At 38.5% G+C, this 15,792-nt stretch overlaps 1 protein-coding gene across 8 annotated transcripts in view; it reads left to right on the top strand.

Moving 5' to 3' along the window:
- The window catches only part of Cdk4 (Cyclin-dependent kinase 4), a 53,105-nt gene that overhangs the window by 26,996 nt on the left and 10,317 nt on the right, over positions 1-15,792 (top strand). For 3 of the 8 annotated variants that reach the window (XM_090163174.1, XM_090163173.1, XM_090163179.1), the window contains exon 2: positions 13,891-14,372. In XM_090163174.1, coding sequence (XP_090019300.1) covers positions 13,987-14,372 — 386 coding nt within the window. In that variant the 5' untranslated portion in view covers positions 13,891-13,986. Of the gene's footprint in view, positions 1-10,109; positions 10,589-10,995; positions 11,017-11,218; positions 11,394-12,313; positions 12,404-13,351; positions 13,523-13,890; positions 14,373-15,792 lie in introns of those variants that run through there. The other 5 variants (XM_090163176.1, XM_090163175.1, XM_090163180.1 and 2 more) reach the window with 5 other exon arrangements.

Below are 15,792 nucleotides of genomic sequence, written 5' to 3'. Positions count from 1 at the left end.
AGTTTCTCGTGAAAAAGAATGAAGGTCAAAGGGAAATACCAATACGCGATTATCGAGGCGGCTTGTTTCTTCTTTGATTGCTCAATGGCTTTACATATCCAAACTTTATATTTATATTTTTAGGGGAATATGATTCGCATTTCGAATATTACTCGATACAGATATATTAGCCTAAACACCCCCGGTATGTATTTATTTACGGTACGGGGGTATATAAATTAATAGTGCTTGATGTGAAAACCCGGCCCTTAAGGGGTTGGAGTGTGCAATAACTCCTGTCTTAACCAGGGAGTCGGGGTCCGGCTCTTGTAACCCATAAGGGCGGTGGCGCACTGGGAGATGTTAGCTCTGATCAAATGGTCCAATCTCCACCTCCGACTTCGGTCAGGTATGGGATGGAAACTGGGCTTCGGCTCAGGCTAACGGAGAGGGTCCAGGCAAACTGGTCGCCTCGGAGGACTGGGTAGCCTGCGGTGGGTCTCCTTATGAGGCGCAGTGGTTCTGTTTCCCGGCCTTTTGAGGCAACACCGGGTGTCCGGTGCTAGCTGTGCCGGGTTACTTGGGCCGCTGTGTGCCCAACGTTTCCGTTTAGGAGCTCTTTCTGAAGGGTATGACTATCTACCTTAGTGTTCGTACGGAGACCCCGACCTCGAAAACCCCCGATATTTTCCCCCGACCCCGACCCCAGTACCGAGGATAAAAAATAAAGTCGGGAATGTTATGTTTCGGTGTTAATTTTCGGGCATATATGTTTGTAGTTTGATCTTGGAATTAGTATTATATCTTGTAAGTCTGTAATAAATACTATAAACCTTCTTCCACGAAATTATTTGTTTATTTTAGTTATAAATAAGCCAGTATTATTTTTTTCGACGGTGGCCTTACCTGAGCCAAACTAGTTTTTTTAACCCCGACTCCGAAAACCCCCGACCCCGACTTATTTTTTTCGGGGATAGCTTAACCCCGACCCCGACCCCGACCTAATTTTGACCCCGTACGAACATTACTCTAACCTACGTAGGTAGGGTGTCGGCTGGAGTTACTATAGCATCCGCTATTATTCACACTGCTGTATGCGCAGTGAGGGGTTGGCTATCCCATTGTTGCACCTTCTGCTGGGTTGAGCGGCTTGCGTCGAAGGTGAGACTGACAGCAGTAGGGTTCTCTTGCTGCCTTGGCTGTTCTGTCACCTGTCCGGGCTTAGGACTTTGGCGTAGAGCATTATGATGAGGACCTCCGGTGGTATGCACTCTGTTTGCGGTACACCGGGCTACAAATCTGATACACATGATGTGAAAACCCCCGGTGTGTATTTATTTACAGTACGGGGGTATACAAATCCTAAGTGCACGATGTGAAAAGTACCTTAACTATCTTAACAAAGTCTTCGATTATCGTTACATTTTCTGGATGTGATGCAGTTTCAAACAATGACGTTTGAAATAAACTACACAAGTTTCATTTACGGTTTTCAAAATGTTCGTTACTAAATTACACGAAAACCTATGAAGTATTGATAAAATATGAACCTTTTTCTAGCGTGGACAAAACACATCAACACATAAAATATAAAATAGGCACACTCGCTTGGTCAATTTGTTTTGTTATTTTGTTCATGTTCAAATATCCCCTTTCCATAAAAAGTTGTAGAGGTTAACGGTAATAGTAAGTGTAGGGAGCTGTTGGCTCACGTGGCATGATGGGCTTGTCATCACCCTCCTACGCATTGCAACCCGACGACCTGTTAAAAGGCATTAAAAGTCGCTTGAAGACTTAATGTATGTTTTAATTAAATTGATTTAGAATTAAGAACAAAACAGTTAACGGAAATATTGCATAATCCATAATAATCAGCTAGGTTAGGCTAAGCCCAAGTCATCTAGTGACTTTAATGCGTTTAAATCAGGTAGCCGGTTTACATTTAGTCAGGGGGATAAAGTAATAAATTAATTTCTACTTCGGAAATAGTGCCAAGTTTAGTTTTTCGATTGGAATAAGTTAATATGCCTCCTACTAATAATTTAAGACTTTTCGTAAAATTTACAAATAATTTTAAGTATTAATTTAAATCATTTTAAATTTCCGAAAAAATCAAAAAAATGTTGCAGATATCATGTGTACCTTGGACTGATTGGAAATATGCTGGTTAGGTTTTAGAGTGTTAATTCTACCATTTCTCCAAAATACACAAAGTTTAGCCACTTTTAAGTATAAAGTTACGAACAATGTTAACAATCATAAACACAACTCATTTAACTATGTAACATTGAAAAATCAGTTATAGATATTAAAACGTCCAGATTTAGTTGCGAAAGATGTCATGGGAAAATACGAATTTCATGTTTGTCCGCCTTCTAACTTTAAAACAGATGGTAGTATGCTTTTTGCTGTCTGGTAAACACGAGTTCGTATCGGAGTTCCTCGCTTTACATCTACCCATTGAATTATCAGATTGTAACACGCCTTGCAAGAAAACAGTTTTGATTATTGACGCCATGTGTTTAGTGCAATCGTTTCAAAGCGCGAAAGGTATTACAAACGCTTTGCAATTTGCCGATATATTTTTAAATAAAGTCGATCAAATTTCATCGAAATATGAAGAAATTAGAATTTTGTTTGATGTCTATGTAGAAGGCTCGTTGAAGGAAAGAACTCGAGGTAAACGAATCGGAAAAAATGTAGCCGTGCATTTCCATGTCAACGACAATACCAAAATTCAAAATGTCAAAGCGTTCCTCGTCCACCCGAAAACTTAGTCGGAGTTGACCGAGTATCTCGCGCACAAAATTCTTGAACGTTACAAAGATAGTCAAAAATGAATACCTACAGTATCCTATCACAACAAGTTAGTGGCTAATTGTATACTTGATGATGTGGTAGCTATTCAAGAAATGCGACTAGGAACTCAGTCTCGAAGAGGTCGTCCAACAAATTATTTAACACGCTTTGGATGTGGCCAAGAAGGAACCTGATACCCAACTCGACATATATTCATTGGACACGGATGTATTGGTTTTTCTAATCGGACACTTTAATAACATGTCATTTAAACCTGTTTAATTAGAAAGACTGAAGATCAGTGAGCTGTACTATCGTTTGGCAGTAGAAAAGGCTTTAGCTTTAATAGGTAGGTACGCTTTCAAAGACTGCGACAGAACTGGATGTTTCGCAACGAAAGGACTTAAATCGACCTTTAAAACCTTTATCGCCAGCGATCGGGACATTTAAGACGCGTTCGCGGGGTTTGGATCATCAAATATTATTCCAGCTGAAACCTTTAAGCAAATGTATGTCACCTATATCGAAATAGTGTCTCAAAACTAGAATCACTGAGAGATCTTCGTTGGCATATGTTTGCTAAGTTAGGTAAGGAGGGTCGGCAACTTCCACCGACCTGGTCTTCATACCGAAAGAGCGTATTTTCAGACGTTAGTCATAAAAAAGTCTGACATGCTCATGCCAATTATCCCATCATCAATTGGGTATGGTTGGATTTAAACTGCGGAAGTAAATCTCCAACCTCTTTGTTCCAAATTACCACACGCACCGGAAGCCCTACTTGCTCTACGTAAATGTGGTTGCACCAAAGATTGCAAAACCAGTGCTTGCGGATGCACTAAGAATGGCTTACCATGCACGGACCTTTGTGGCTGTAGAGATACCTGTAAAAATCGCTCCAATTCTTTAGTTTTAGAACTTGAAGACAACATCTTATAACTCTATTTTCGTTCTGCTTTTACAATTATTTAACAATATAATTGAAGTAAATTTGATTTTAAAGTTAACATCTACTCAATAACATATAGTTACATTTATTCAATGGTTATTTTGTTCCTCAGTTTTTTAAGTGATTAAATATTGGCACCTTAATGATTAAATTTTGCTAGTATAAAAAAGTAAACCTTGTCAAAATTAAAAGTGATAAAATTTGAAAATGATATGCCTTGTCAATTTTAAATAATAAATTTGTTTAAAATTTAAAATGTATTTATTTTTAAAATTTTAGTTACGTAAATAAATTCAAGTATTTGAACGACATTTTGCATCCAATAAACTTCAACGACCGATCATCATGTTCAACATATTCCGAAAAGTGACCAAGGAACTACAAAGAAGTCAGTTTCGAGGGTATTTGCAGCATAGACGATTAAAACCATAATAGCTCTTGGTTCACATGATTAACATATGGATACTATTACGTAGATTAGTAATAATTACGAAGTTTAACTAGTCACTGAAAAGCAAGTGACGATTGGGGTTTGTTTTACCGAGGAACTAGTTGGCGACGTTTTCAAATTTCTTTGATCTTCCTCAATAATTCGTTAAATTTATTTGTACAGCAGGTAAAGAAGTATTTAATAAATCATTACAAATATAAACCATTCTTGCATAGTATATTTATAAATATTTTATTAAAATTTAATGTTACTACGAATTAGGGTTTTATGGGACTATCGAATTGATGATTCAGAAAATTATGTGTAAGAAAAATCTCAATATTTACATACTTTCCGCTTTTGTCCCATTGGGTCGATTCTCATTCAACCGAAACCCATTCGACCGATATTTTTTTGCTCACAAGTGAAAGCATGAAACCTAACCTAACCTAACCGAAACTAAACTAAACTAACCTAACCTTACCTAACCTAACCTAACCTAACCTAACCTAACCTAACCTAACCTAACCTTATTATTTGCTCTCAGTTCGGGTATTGTTTTTTACTTCGATTTGGATAGGTAAAAATAATCTATAAACTTTTTCGACTAAATGGGATTCGACCCAATGGGATTACCAAATTAGAATTCGATCATTTGGGTAAGTATATTTTTTGATTCGATCCATTGGGAATTCGACCCAATAGGATTCTATCCAACGGGAATATACCTACTTTTCATTCAAGCTTGCGATAAAAATATTAAATACTAAAATAGTCTATACTTTGGCAAAATTTAAGTATTGAGAGACCGGACTGGCAATGTTCTTTCAACTACTACAAACATGACTTTAAATTTGAAAATTCAAATAGAATCTTTTCCTTGTGGAGCAGTTTCTCAATACCGAACTTGGATAGGGTGCCGATATTTGAAACGCTACAACTTTGTAAAAAAAATTTGAAATGTCTCGATTCTCTTCTCGTAAAATATAAACGTGCAGTTAACGAACTATTCACGTAAGCTCGCGTGGATATAATTCTTCTTCATTTACGTACTAAAAATTGTTTTAGAAACACTTTCCCGTCGTTCTTGTAGTTTGTAGAAATTAGATTGACGATCCGGTTTCTCAGTAATTTTATGTAGCAGACTAAACCGAAAGCGAACGATTGTCCCATGTAAATTACGTTAGTAATTTTTGGACTTGGTTTTGAACTTTTTACGATCACTCGCGCGTTATTCACGCCTGCATTTCAGCCGATTCTAATCATTAATACAGGTCGGATAGAACAGTTAAGCCGCCTCATCCGGCTAGACAAACCTAAAGCCACTTCATCGGGAATAGGGGCGGAATAGTGACCCCGCGGCACTTGTTAGTCTACAAGACGCTTGGGATTTATCCACACCCTCAGTCAATGTCTGCTTGGACTTTCGTGGGAGGCATACAAACGGGAGTAGATTGTTTATTAACAGACCAGCCTGGCAGACTATTCCCCTAAGTATATGCTTAGCTACTATACATATAATAAGCTATTGTATTTAAAATTAAATCAACGTTTGTTAATCACGCTTAATTCGAAAGGCTGATCACCGCGTATTCTATGTGCACACTTCTCAAAAATCTCGGCGTATTCCTCGTAATAGGTGAACAAGAAAACTTTAAGTGATTAGCTAAATATACTGGCGTTTTCAATCGCTCAACCGGCGTACGTTAGCACACGGACTGTAAATTTTAGAGGACCGGTATTCCCGAGGTATTTTACGCCCCGTTCACCGATCAGACTGACGGAAGTCGCTCAAGGTCATTAACTAAAGCGCTCGTCTTTCGGTCGGCCAGATTTCCAGATAACATGCGTGGGGGGGGGGGGGGGGGGGGACTAGCTCTATGCCTGGTACAAATGACCTTGACGGACTCTCTCTCCCTATTTCGAAGTGATTGATGCACGGGGAAACCAAAATTCCACAGGGGAAGGCAACGCTTTACTCGTCCTCTAAATTTACAGTCCGTGGGTAGCAGACGCTGGTAAAATTTTCCCCGCGCTTCATTGTGCTACTAGTGGCGCATCTAACGGCTGGTCAAAGGCTTCTCCCGTGTTTCGAGAGTGTTAACAGGTTTTTTGTATGGAGACCCCTGTCTAGTAAGCGAAGCGTATACATAGTGTTTTGATTTCTTGTGAAAGTTCGTTCTGTAAGAAAAGCAAGTCAGCCTAGCGCCGCCGATCAAACGCCGCCGTCGCCGCCGATTTTTTCTCTGGCACCGAACCGCCGCCTCTAAGTCATTTACTTTCTGGCGCGCCACCTACTAAAAATTTTCTACGTAACTTTATTTTTTTCCTTCAAAAACATTTTGGAATTTTTATTCTCAAATTTTCAAAAGGAGGAAGAAACTTTTGCTCCGCGCCGCCGCCGCCGCCGCCGCCGCCGAAAAAAATCAATGCTACCGAGGATTTTTGAAAAATTGGCGCACCGCGCTGCCGCCGGCTGATTTTTGCGAAACGCCGGCCCAAATCAAATCGCCGCTAAGCTTGAGGTAAAAACACTGGACCAATGAGGGAATTTCCCAAGAGTTCAACCCATCTAAGCGCTCAAACTGCAATTGGTGATTATATGGAAATCCTCAGTGAGGGTGATAATTTTGTCATTATGACGAGACTTGACCAACGTCCTAAACCACGAGTTCCCTCAACGTTGGATCGGGAGAAACCATTCATTGCCCACAAAGGTCCCCAGACTGGATTTCTTACTTTTGGGATTTATCAAAGAAATGGCTTACGCAACTCCGGTTCAAAGTCAAGACGAACTTCGTCAACAAATTATAAATGCTTGCCGTCAAGTAACCCCAGAAATGATCGAACGTGCGTTTGATGAAATGATTATTTGAGCTCCAGCCTCTGTGACAGCCGAGGGAGGGGGGGGGGGGTAATTGAACCATTGTTGTAACATGTTGTAGAAATTGTAAATTAAAGACTATCCAATATACGATCAAATTAAATATCATGGCCAATTTCTTTATTTCATTAATTTTAATTTTCAAAGGAAGCGTTGTTTTCAGAAAACTTAAGCCACAAAACCAATAAAAATACAATTTTTTTTTGGTAAAATGAATAGCTGAGTAACTTCCGAAACAGGAGATTGAAAGAATGATTCAGTCTTACGAGGAGACTACCTGAGGTGATAATCACCGATTTTTTTTAAACTAGGTGGGTATGTAGACCTTATGGTAACATGAAATTTCACCAAGGGAAAAATTGCAATGGGCATTAGTTTTGCCCTGGCAACCGAAAATGTTTTTGACAACACAGTATGTATAAAAAATTTATGATATTTTGATGAATTCTGGTCAATTTGAGCAAAATTAGTAAAACTTTATAGTCTCCTTGTTAGTAGAAGTGTAATCCAAAAGAATTGAAAGTGTATTTTTGATTACCCAACTTGTCAATTTTGCAACACGTGTTTTTCAGTGAAAAATTGGTCTTTTTTCATCGAGCTAACGATGATCGTACGTTTTCGATGACGCTCTACAACTTTCTAATTGGAAAATTTGATCTAGCACGTAGTGGTGAAAAAATATTTCAATAAAAATTTAAATACTCTAGTAAATATAGTTTTTGAAAAAAAATACTTTTCGAACAAAAAAAACACTCTAGAGTAGAGGAATAAAGTACATAAGTGTGAAGCATAAAATACCCGTATATGAAATAAAGTCTTCAGCATTTGAGTTTTGGAATGACTTCATTCCATAGAAGTACGGTACATTTTAAGGAACTTACCAATAAATTGAATCACAATGTTCAACGTAAATGTTTCAAATGGGTCATCTTTAATTCCTACATCCGAAGCAATGTTCCAAATCTTGCTGAGATTAACGGTAATAGTAATTGAAGGGGGCTGTTGGTTCGCGTGGTATGAAAGGCTTACCACCCGCCTCTTACGCATTCTAACAAGGCCCCTGGTAATTGGCCTTACAAGTTTCTGTTTGACTTAGGCATTGGGTATTTGCTTAGGTGATTATTATTACTATTATTATTATTATTTTTTCTTGCAAGTTGTTCTATTTAGCTTATTGCTGTTTTTCACCATCTGAAAATTGGTTTTAATTAAACATTTGTAGAAGTCATAATGTTAGCAATTTGATAAAGTAAACTTGTCATCTTTCTACCTGGATGATGATCAAAGCGAAGCAACGTAAATCTGCAATTCCCATTTGTGCTCTCCTGACCGCGACAGGTTCGCTTATTGAATATTTAATTTTTCCAAGAAGGAAACGTCATTTAGTGCTTTCGAACAAGTCAGGCAAGACTATATAGTTTAATTTGTTCGGGGCCTTCCCGGGTAACGATTTTGTTTCGGTCCCATGGGAAAAATGGGCATTTATTCATTACTACAAGAACATGGTGACAGACCCGCTTCAAAGTTGATCGAATTTAAATTATGGTTCAGTCATAAGCACATGTGATGTGTATTTTTGTCGTTTTATTGCAATTAGTTCGGTCAAGTACCGGAATTTCTGCCATATATACGAAAATTACTGTATATTTCTAATTAAGCGCGGAAAAGGTGGTTATAATTGAAAGCGCTGTCCAAAGCACGTTGATTGATCATACTGGCGTCGCTAGCGTAATTAGCCTTTTCATTTTACACAGAACCACGTAGCCCCCAACGCAAGAAGCAGACTATTTTGTGTTTTACAATAGCAATGCGCAGACGAAAATCCAGCAGTTTATGAGCTTTTTGCGTCTGCCATTACGTAAACTGAAAATGCTAATAACGTTCTTTACCCTCTTTAACAACTTATAACCACAGTTTAGTTCCTTACACAGGCAGTCCTATTAGCGTTTATTTATTTTAATTACCCCTTAATACGCGTTTTATTTACTAAGTTGATTTTTATCTTATATTCGGATAAACCCGGACGTATCGGTTTCCTGTTGGTAACAAAGGAGTGCGGTCAAAAAATTAAATGACTAACCAAGATAAAACCCGATGCTGGTGATGCCAATGCGAGCGAATTTGTCTTGCTCGTTGATCGGATTTTCGCTTCTGGCAAATATCTCCTAAATAAACCATCGACACTTACATTTCAAAGAAATCTTGGTTTTTCCACTATTTGTGAGAAACGTTAACAGTCGTAATTTTCTTTATAGAAACACATACATTTTTGAATGGGTTACCCGTGGTTAGTACTTATTTATCGTTGTCAAAGCCCTTTAAGCTGGTTATTGTTAATTAACGTCATGTGTCGACGAACTGACGGTACTAAACTTTATATTGAGTGAGATGGATCCATGCTAGTAATTATTGTTACCTAAGACGGCTAAAATGGTCGACATAAACATGCGCATAATTTAACTTATTGTTTTGGCGGAACTCTCCCTAAAGGGAATATAACCCCAGGTATTTGGTATGGAACACCAACCCTTCCAGTATATGCCGCTCCATTATAAGGCTTTATATATTTCTGGCGCTAGTTAATTAATTCCTACTCAAATCGGGACGGGGTCTTCCATTAAGAATGCGTTGAGGTTATATTCGCTTTAAATAAGAACACACATAAAGCCACAACCATCTCCCAACGTACGGACTTAGCACTTAAGCCCCCGATGAAAAATTATGGTGTTAATATACATAAATCAACGTTTCTTGTCGATCCCAATCGCTAGCCTTTATTGACATATTATTTAAAACGGGGTTGCCATGTTTGTTTTTCAACGTAGAAGCGGATGGTATTATAAATTACGATGGTCGACAAAGTTACGTAAAATTTTTTTTATATACCAGCTTTTTTTATTCGGGTATTTTAAAGTTTGTTGACCATATTATATAGTTAACGTAACTTAGTAAAGTAGTTTCGCGGTTATATTAACCTCTATTATTTGTCTCCCTGTTGGCCACAATTTCCGTTGATTATATTATGGAGAATTGACCATAAAAACTGAACAGGGATGCACCCGAAAAGTGCGGTTCTACCGACCCCTGGATGCACCCATCGCAAAGAGTTTTTATTACAGGTTTCTGGTTGAACGGTCTAGTTTTCATTCATTATTTGGACAACGTATCTGCGACTCGTAAGTGGGCTGTAACCTTCTTCGAGAATACTCATTGAAATCTTTCGGGAGTTATCTCGTATCTTGTAAGAGTAGTGTAAAATCAAGAAATGACGTCGAGGAGAGGAAATAACTTCGAAAGCGAGATAAAAGGCGCACCGCTTTTGACGTTAGTAACATTGGTCTTAGCGACAGCGCACGATATTGTGTGAATGGAAGTGGCGGCTTATCTCGCTTCCAGTCGGGCCACGCTCCTGGAGAATGACCCTTCTCCTCAGATTAACCGTCGTTTCGTATCCGGAATAGCCCTATCTCGCTTCCTAATTGTGGCTGACGACACTACACCAAAGACCGAGATTTGATTATTCATGATTTAAGAGAGCACTCATTACGTGAGTTATTGGTTTTGTTGATTTTCCGATTCCTAATGAGTTATCGAAATAAAAGTGCGATATTTATTTGGGGTACTTAAAGATCAATAGAATAGAGATATCAAGCGCGATATTAAAACGCGTACGACATAGTTGCACGTATTTAATATATCTTTGCAATTTAAAGTGAACGCGTGTAAAATGATTTTTCCATTCTACGCGTTCCATTTATTCGTTTTAATATCTTTAATATTTAAGAGGAAATCATACAATATCAAAATTGGCAAATGCAGCAAACCCCGATATAATTTGAAACATTAAGACCTCTTTACACGAGCCAACATTTTTGCCCATCATTTTTGGTGAGCGTAGCTTATAAAACATAAGTTTTCGTTCACACCGCGAAACGTTGCTGAAATTTTGCGCATTAACAGTCTAGGAAAATTCTGGTAATTATAAAAAAACACCTTCTGCAAAATGTGCCAATTTACATTAAAAAAGGTATTTTATATTAATATTATAATTTATTTTTATGTAATCAAATGGATTTGTATGAAAATGTTTCGATTTAAATATTTTGAATTAAGCCTTGGTTATAAAAACTGGCCCTTATTCAAACCTTAACAACAAAAGCGTTTTTATGGTCAACAGGTGGTGGGACGTATTCTTCATTGACACGGGGAAATTCAGTCAAAAATGTTTTGGAAGGATGGAGGCTCGTCTGCAGATATATTAAGCCTTTGATTTTTTTAGCGGCTTCAAAGTTAATAAAGCTAAATCTTAATAAAACATAAAGACCCTATGTGGACATGTTTCGGTTGCCAAGGTAACGAGTTTGTCAACTATGACATTTAAGTAGCTCATGGTGGTCACGTGATTATAATAATAACAAAGTCTTGTGTTGTTTCGCCCCATGATCTGTGACGTGAAAAAATGTCATTGAGGCTTAGCTACGACGTTTTCCTGCATATACCAAATTTAATAACACGTTTACAAAGTGCAATTTGTTTATACTTTTGTACCGTTACTTTCAAATTGAATGTTTGAAGAGAGCCGCCATATTGCATTCTTGTCTTAAACTACCTCGAAAGTATTTTTCCAGATATTGAAATATCATTACCGTATAATGAAATATCTTATCATTGATATACGAGGAGCCAGTAGTTCATCGAGATAGGAATATGCAACTGCCATTTCGTCGTAGAAGCGCTACGTCCTGTTAATTGTAGCATTAGAAGCCGAATCTGTTGCAATTACTGTTACGCTAAAATTCCATTACAAATCAACCTTGGCGTTTGAGATCTAAATTAGCGGACGAAAACATATGACAGCCAATTAAAATTAAAATAAATATTAAGAAATCAAGTCTGAGACTATTACACGCTTATTTACACACAAACCAACGAAACCGAAACGAAAGAAGTCGGTCGCAACCACAAACCTAAACTCCCTTACGATCCGCCACCAACTTATTTATATATTTTTTAACGATGACTTCGTTCAAAGAGCATTCCTATCTAGATACACGCCTATCGAAGATAATTTAAATCGCGTGTCTCAAGCTACCAAAGTCAAATGTCGCTTCATATTCAGGGTATTCTTTGGGCTACGCTAAATGTCTGATGTATAGAAAGCAAACAATATTTAATACAAGCCTTAGATAGCAACTAAGCAGTCCTTTTCGAAGAAGTTATAAAATTATGATTTATTGGTGAATTTTGAATTTTCCACAGTAAAAACTAAGGTGACGTCTAGGAGCAACAAACACAGCACCCCACAGAAAGAGAACGCAACCCATCAAAAGTCCGTGCATTTTCTTGGGTACAGTTTTCATTGGTAAGACCATCGAGGAAGGTTAGACGCTTAAGCGCCTGCTTCCGTCGGAAGGGGAAAATACGGAAATTGTCTTCCCCCCCCCGTAAAACGTTCAGCTTAAATGCTCATCCAATGAAAGTTGTACACCACCTTTTGTTTAAAGGCTAGCTGCGTTCTCCTTGTGTGAGGCTGGTGTGTTTGTTGCTCCTAGGGGACGGAGTGGCTAGAACTTTCGCCTCGAAGCAAGAGGAGTCGGGTTAGGTTCGAGTTTGTGGCACTGGGTGAAACCTCGTATGTAAATTATTTCCCCACCGGCTAAAGGGGTTCTTCGGTTCTTCCGTAAAACATTGTTGAGGTTAACGGTAATAGTTAGTGTAGGGAGCTGTTGACTCGCGTGGCACCACTCTCCTAAAGCATTTTCACTCGGCCACTTGATTAATAAAAGCATTAAAAGTTGACAGCTGACTTAAGTCTAAGGTGGTAGATTGATTATATCAGATATAAATATATATGAAAGTATCATATTTTAGTTAAAATAGTCACGAGGTAATTATCCTATCTTAGCTTTTATTGAAACGCAGGTTTAGGGTTTTTTTTTTAACAATAGCCGGTCTCAGAATTATTGGTAACAAACGTTCTCGGGGCGAAACAGAAGAATTCAGAGAACCTTAGAGTATGCTCTCAATGAACCCTTCCTTGAGGGTGTTTTATTTCACTTCAATTTTTGAAACGGTTTGTTAAAAGCACCACATTTTCAGCTCCTATAATCCCGATGGACAGCCTTTTCCGGGAAGGGGATAATTAATGCACTTTAAAAAAACAGCTTTTGTTTACGACCATGTTGATTTCGTGCAGAGAAATATAGGCTTTAGTTAACGCTTTTCATCTTATCTCTACCTATATAAGTGGAACGTTTTTCCTAATCTCTTCCAAGAAATGCTTAAGCACTCTTTTCAATGAAAAGTGTAATATTATGTAATTTATTGTATGTGTTTCGAGCGGTAGTTGAAGTGCATCGCCTACAAGCGTTGCTTTTCATGTATGGGCTCTTTGTCGACAAAAATGATTCCATTTCGCCGTGCGTAAAGTAAATCCAACGCGAGATTAAAATAAATAAAATACCAAATGGAGGATAGCTGGGTAAGTGGATAATGGAGAATGGACAGTTCAGTGTTGCGATATTTTTATGTTTGAAAAGAGTACGCAAAAATGTCTTACACTGAGATGTCTTCGATCCCATGTAAAGATTATTAGATCCATGTTTCAAAATATAATAAAAAACACAATTTGTGTTCATTGTTTTAAACATGTCCGCTTTTGCTAAAGGTATATTACGTTTTAGTTTGCTCCGCGAACCGCACTGTACATAACAGATGCGGTGACTCCATTTAAAGCTCTCGGGTTGCTTTCTTGTTCCGTTTGAAAATAAGAATATATGAACACTACTATATTTGTTGGACTAGCGTTGTCCCTTGTTAAATACGATAAACTAACAATGCTTTTTTTAGTTTTAGAAATGCTTAATCCAATGAAAGGGTGATTTCCATTTGTCCATTGGAAGGAGAGGGACATTCCGGCGGCTGGCCCTCGCGGATAAAAGTGAAATGCAAGCCACGTCTTCTTCATGTAGATCTACAGGAAACTCCGGAAGCAACAACAGTGCCAACAACAATACTTCGACGGCCGATGACGGTCGCTCCGGCGCTGTGGGAGGAAGCCAAAGAAGTCAGGGAAGCGCGGAGGCCATGGAACTTCGGAACCCGTACGTGACGATCCAGAACAACGCGAGGAACTACGAAGAGCTCGCTCTTATCGGAACGGGTGCCTACGGAACTGTGTACAAAGCCAAAGACTTGGCGAGGGAAGGCGAAGTGGTCGCCTTGAAAAAGGTTCGCGTTCCATTGACTGAAGACGGTGTGCCTATGAATACTCTTCGGGAAATTGCCCTGCTTAAACATCTAGACAGCTTTGAACACCCAAATATCGTCAGGTAAGTCGGTAATTATTTTTGTGAGCATTTTTGACCGTGTACTTAACCTCAACAGGGAAAGTCTAGCTTCTGCCAATACGAACTAGCGCCACGAATTAGTATTGGAGGAAGCTAGACTTTCTCTGCTGAGGTTATGCTCCCTTTAACATGGGTAACTTTGACCGTCAACGTTACTCATGTTGAGGCCAAAGTTTGACGTTTTCAAAACGGGTCGGGTGAAATACGGTAAGATAAAAGTAAGTTTGTTTTTCATACCCTTGGACAAAATCATCCAAGCTTCGTCTCTCATCGATATCAAACTTCGCTTCCCTTACCTGTAGTTTCATTTTCGGTCTCCGACGAATAAATAAATAGATTAATCAGCGGGTTAAATCAGGGTCGAATTGGAGTAAAGGGCGAAAGGGTAATCGTTCCCCCCTGGGCACTTGCTTGCCACAAGGAGCTGGTTTCAAGATTGAATTTACAACAAAAGTGCCCTGTTTCCAGTATTATCTATCCAGTTTGGCCCTGGGTTTAAAGAAAAACAACCCCTTAAAATACGTCTGCCATCGGATAGCGTTAATTGCCATTGGAATAACCAATTTCGAATATATATACTGCAGGTAGAATAGGTAAAAAGTCACCTACGCTGTACAGCCATTCCGTAAAATGAACTACATTGTTAAATTTACTAGTAAATCTAGTTCATTTATTTCTGATAACACAATGCGATCGTATTTTGTAAAGATATTGTAAAATTTACTTAGGATGAACATTTCCAAGTAAAAACCTTTTTTGTGGAATTTCATAGGCAATTGGTTTCTACGCCATCTAATACCTGTTACAATTATATCTCGTTACGTCAGCAATGTTAATTTATCTCGCATTAAATAGTTTTTCACTTAAGAAGGAAAAGCCGGCCAGTAGAGCATATATAATGCCTGGCGCTCGTCTTTACAAAAACAGGTTCTGTTCGATGTTGAAAAGAAGTGGAATCCTTTAATGATTATTATCACACTTTGTAAATTAAATCCACACCCCGTGTCCTTTCACAAATCCCAAATTCTTTAAATACTTATCAGTTCATTAAGGGCCGACAATGCGAGGAGGAAGGCTTAGTGGAATGTTAAGCCTTGGCTGCGAAGATGGCTAAAATGAATTACACGGTCTATTACCGTCCAGAGAAGCGCGACGGCTCCTAATAAGAAGTAACAGGCTGCCTTCGCGTTTTATTCGCGACAACCAATTAATGAGATGTATACAGCGGGAACTAAGTTTGATCGAAGATTAAAGCGGTTCTCGACCCGTTGTTGCTGGCGCTGAGTCTCCGGGTTTCGTGGCCCCATTTGAAAGCGCGATTTCGAAGAAGGGGTATTGGCTCATTTGCCGCCGATTATTGCTGGTGCCAACGGAAGGGTTAAAAACTTAAATTCCAGGAACT

This window comes from Leiobunum rupestre, chromosome 11 (genome assembly GCF_980474605.1).
Source record: "Leiobunum rupestre chromosome 11, qqLeiRupe1.1.hap1, whole genome shotgun sequence".
NCBI lineage: Eukaryota > Metazoa > Arthropoda > Arachnida > Opiliones > Sclerosomatidae > Leiobunum > Leiobunum rupestre.
Note: the sequence above shows the minus strand (reverse complement) of the source record. Positions and strands in the feature narration are given on the sequence as shown.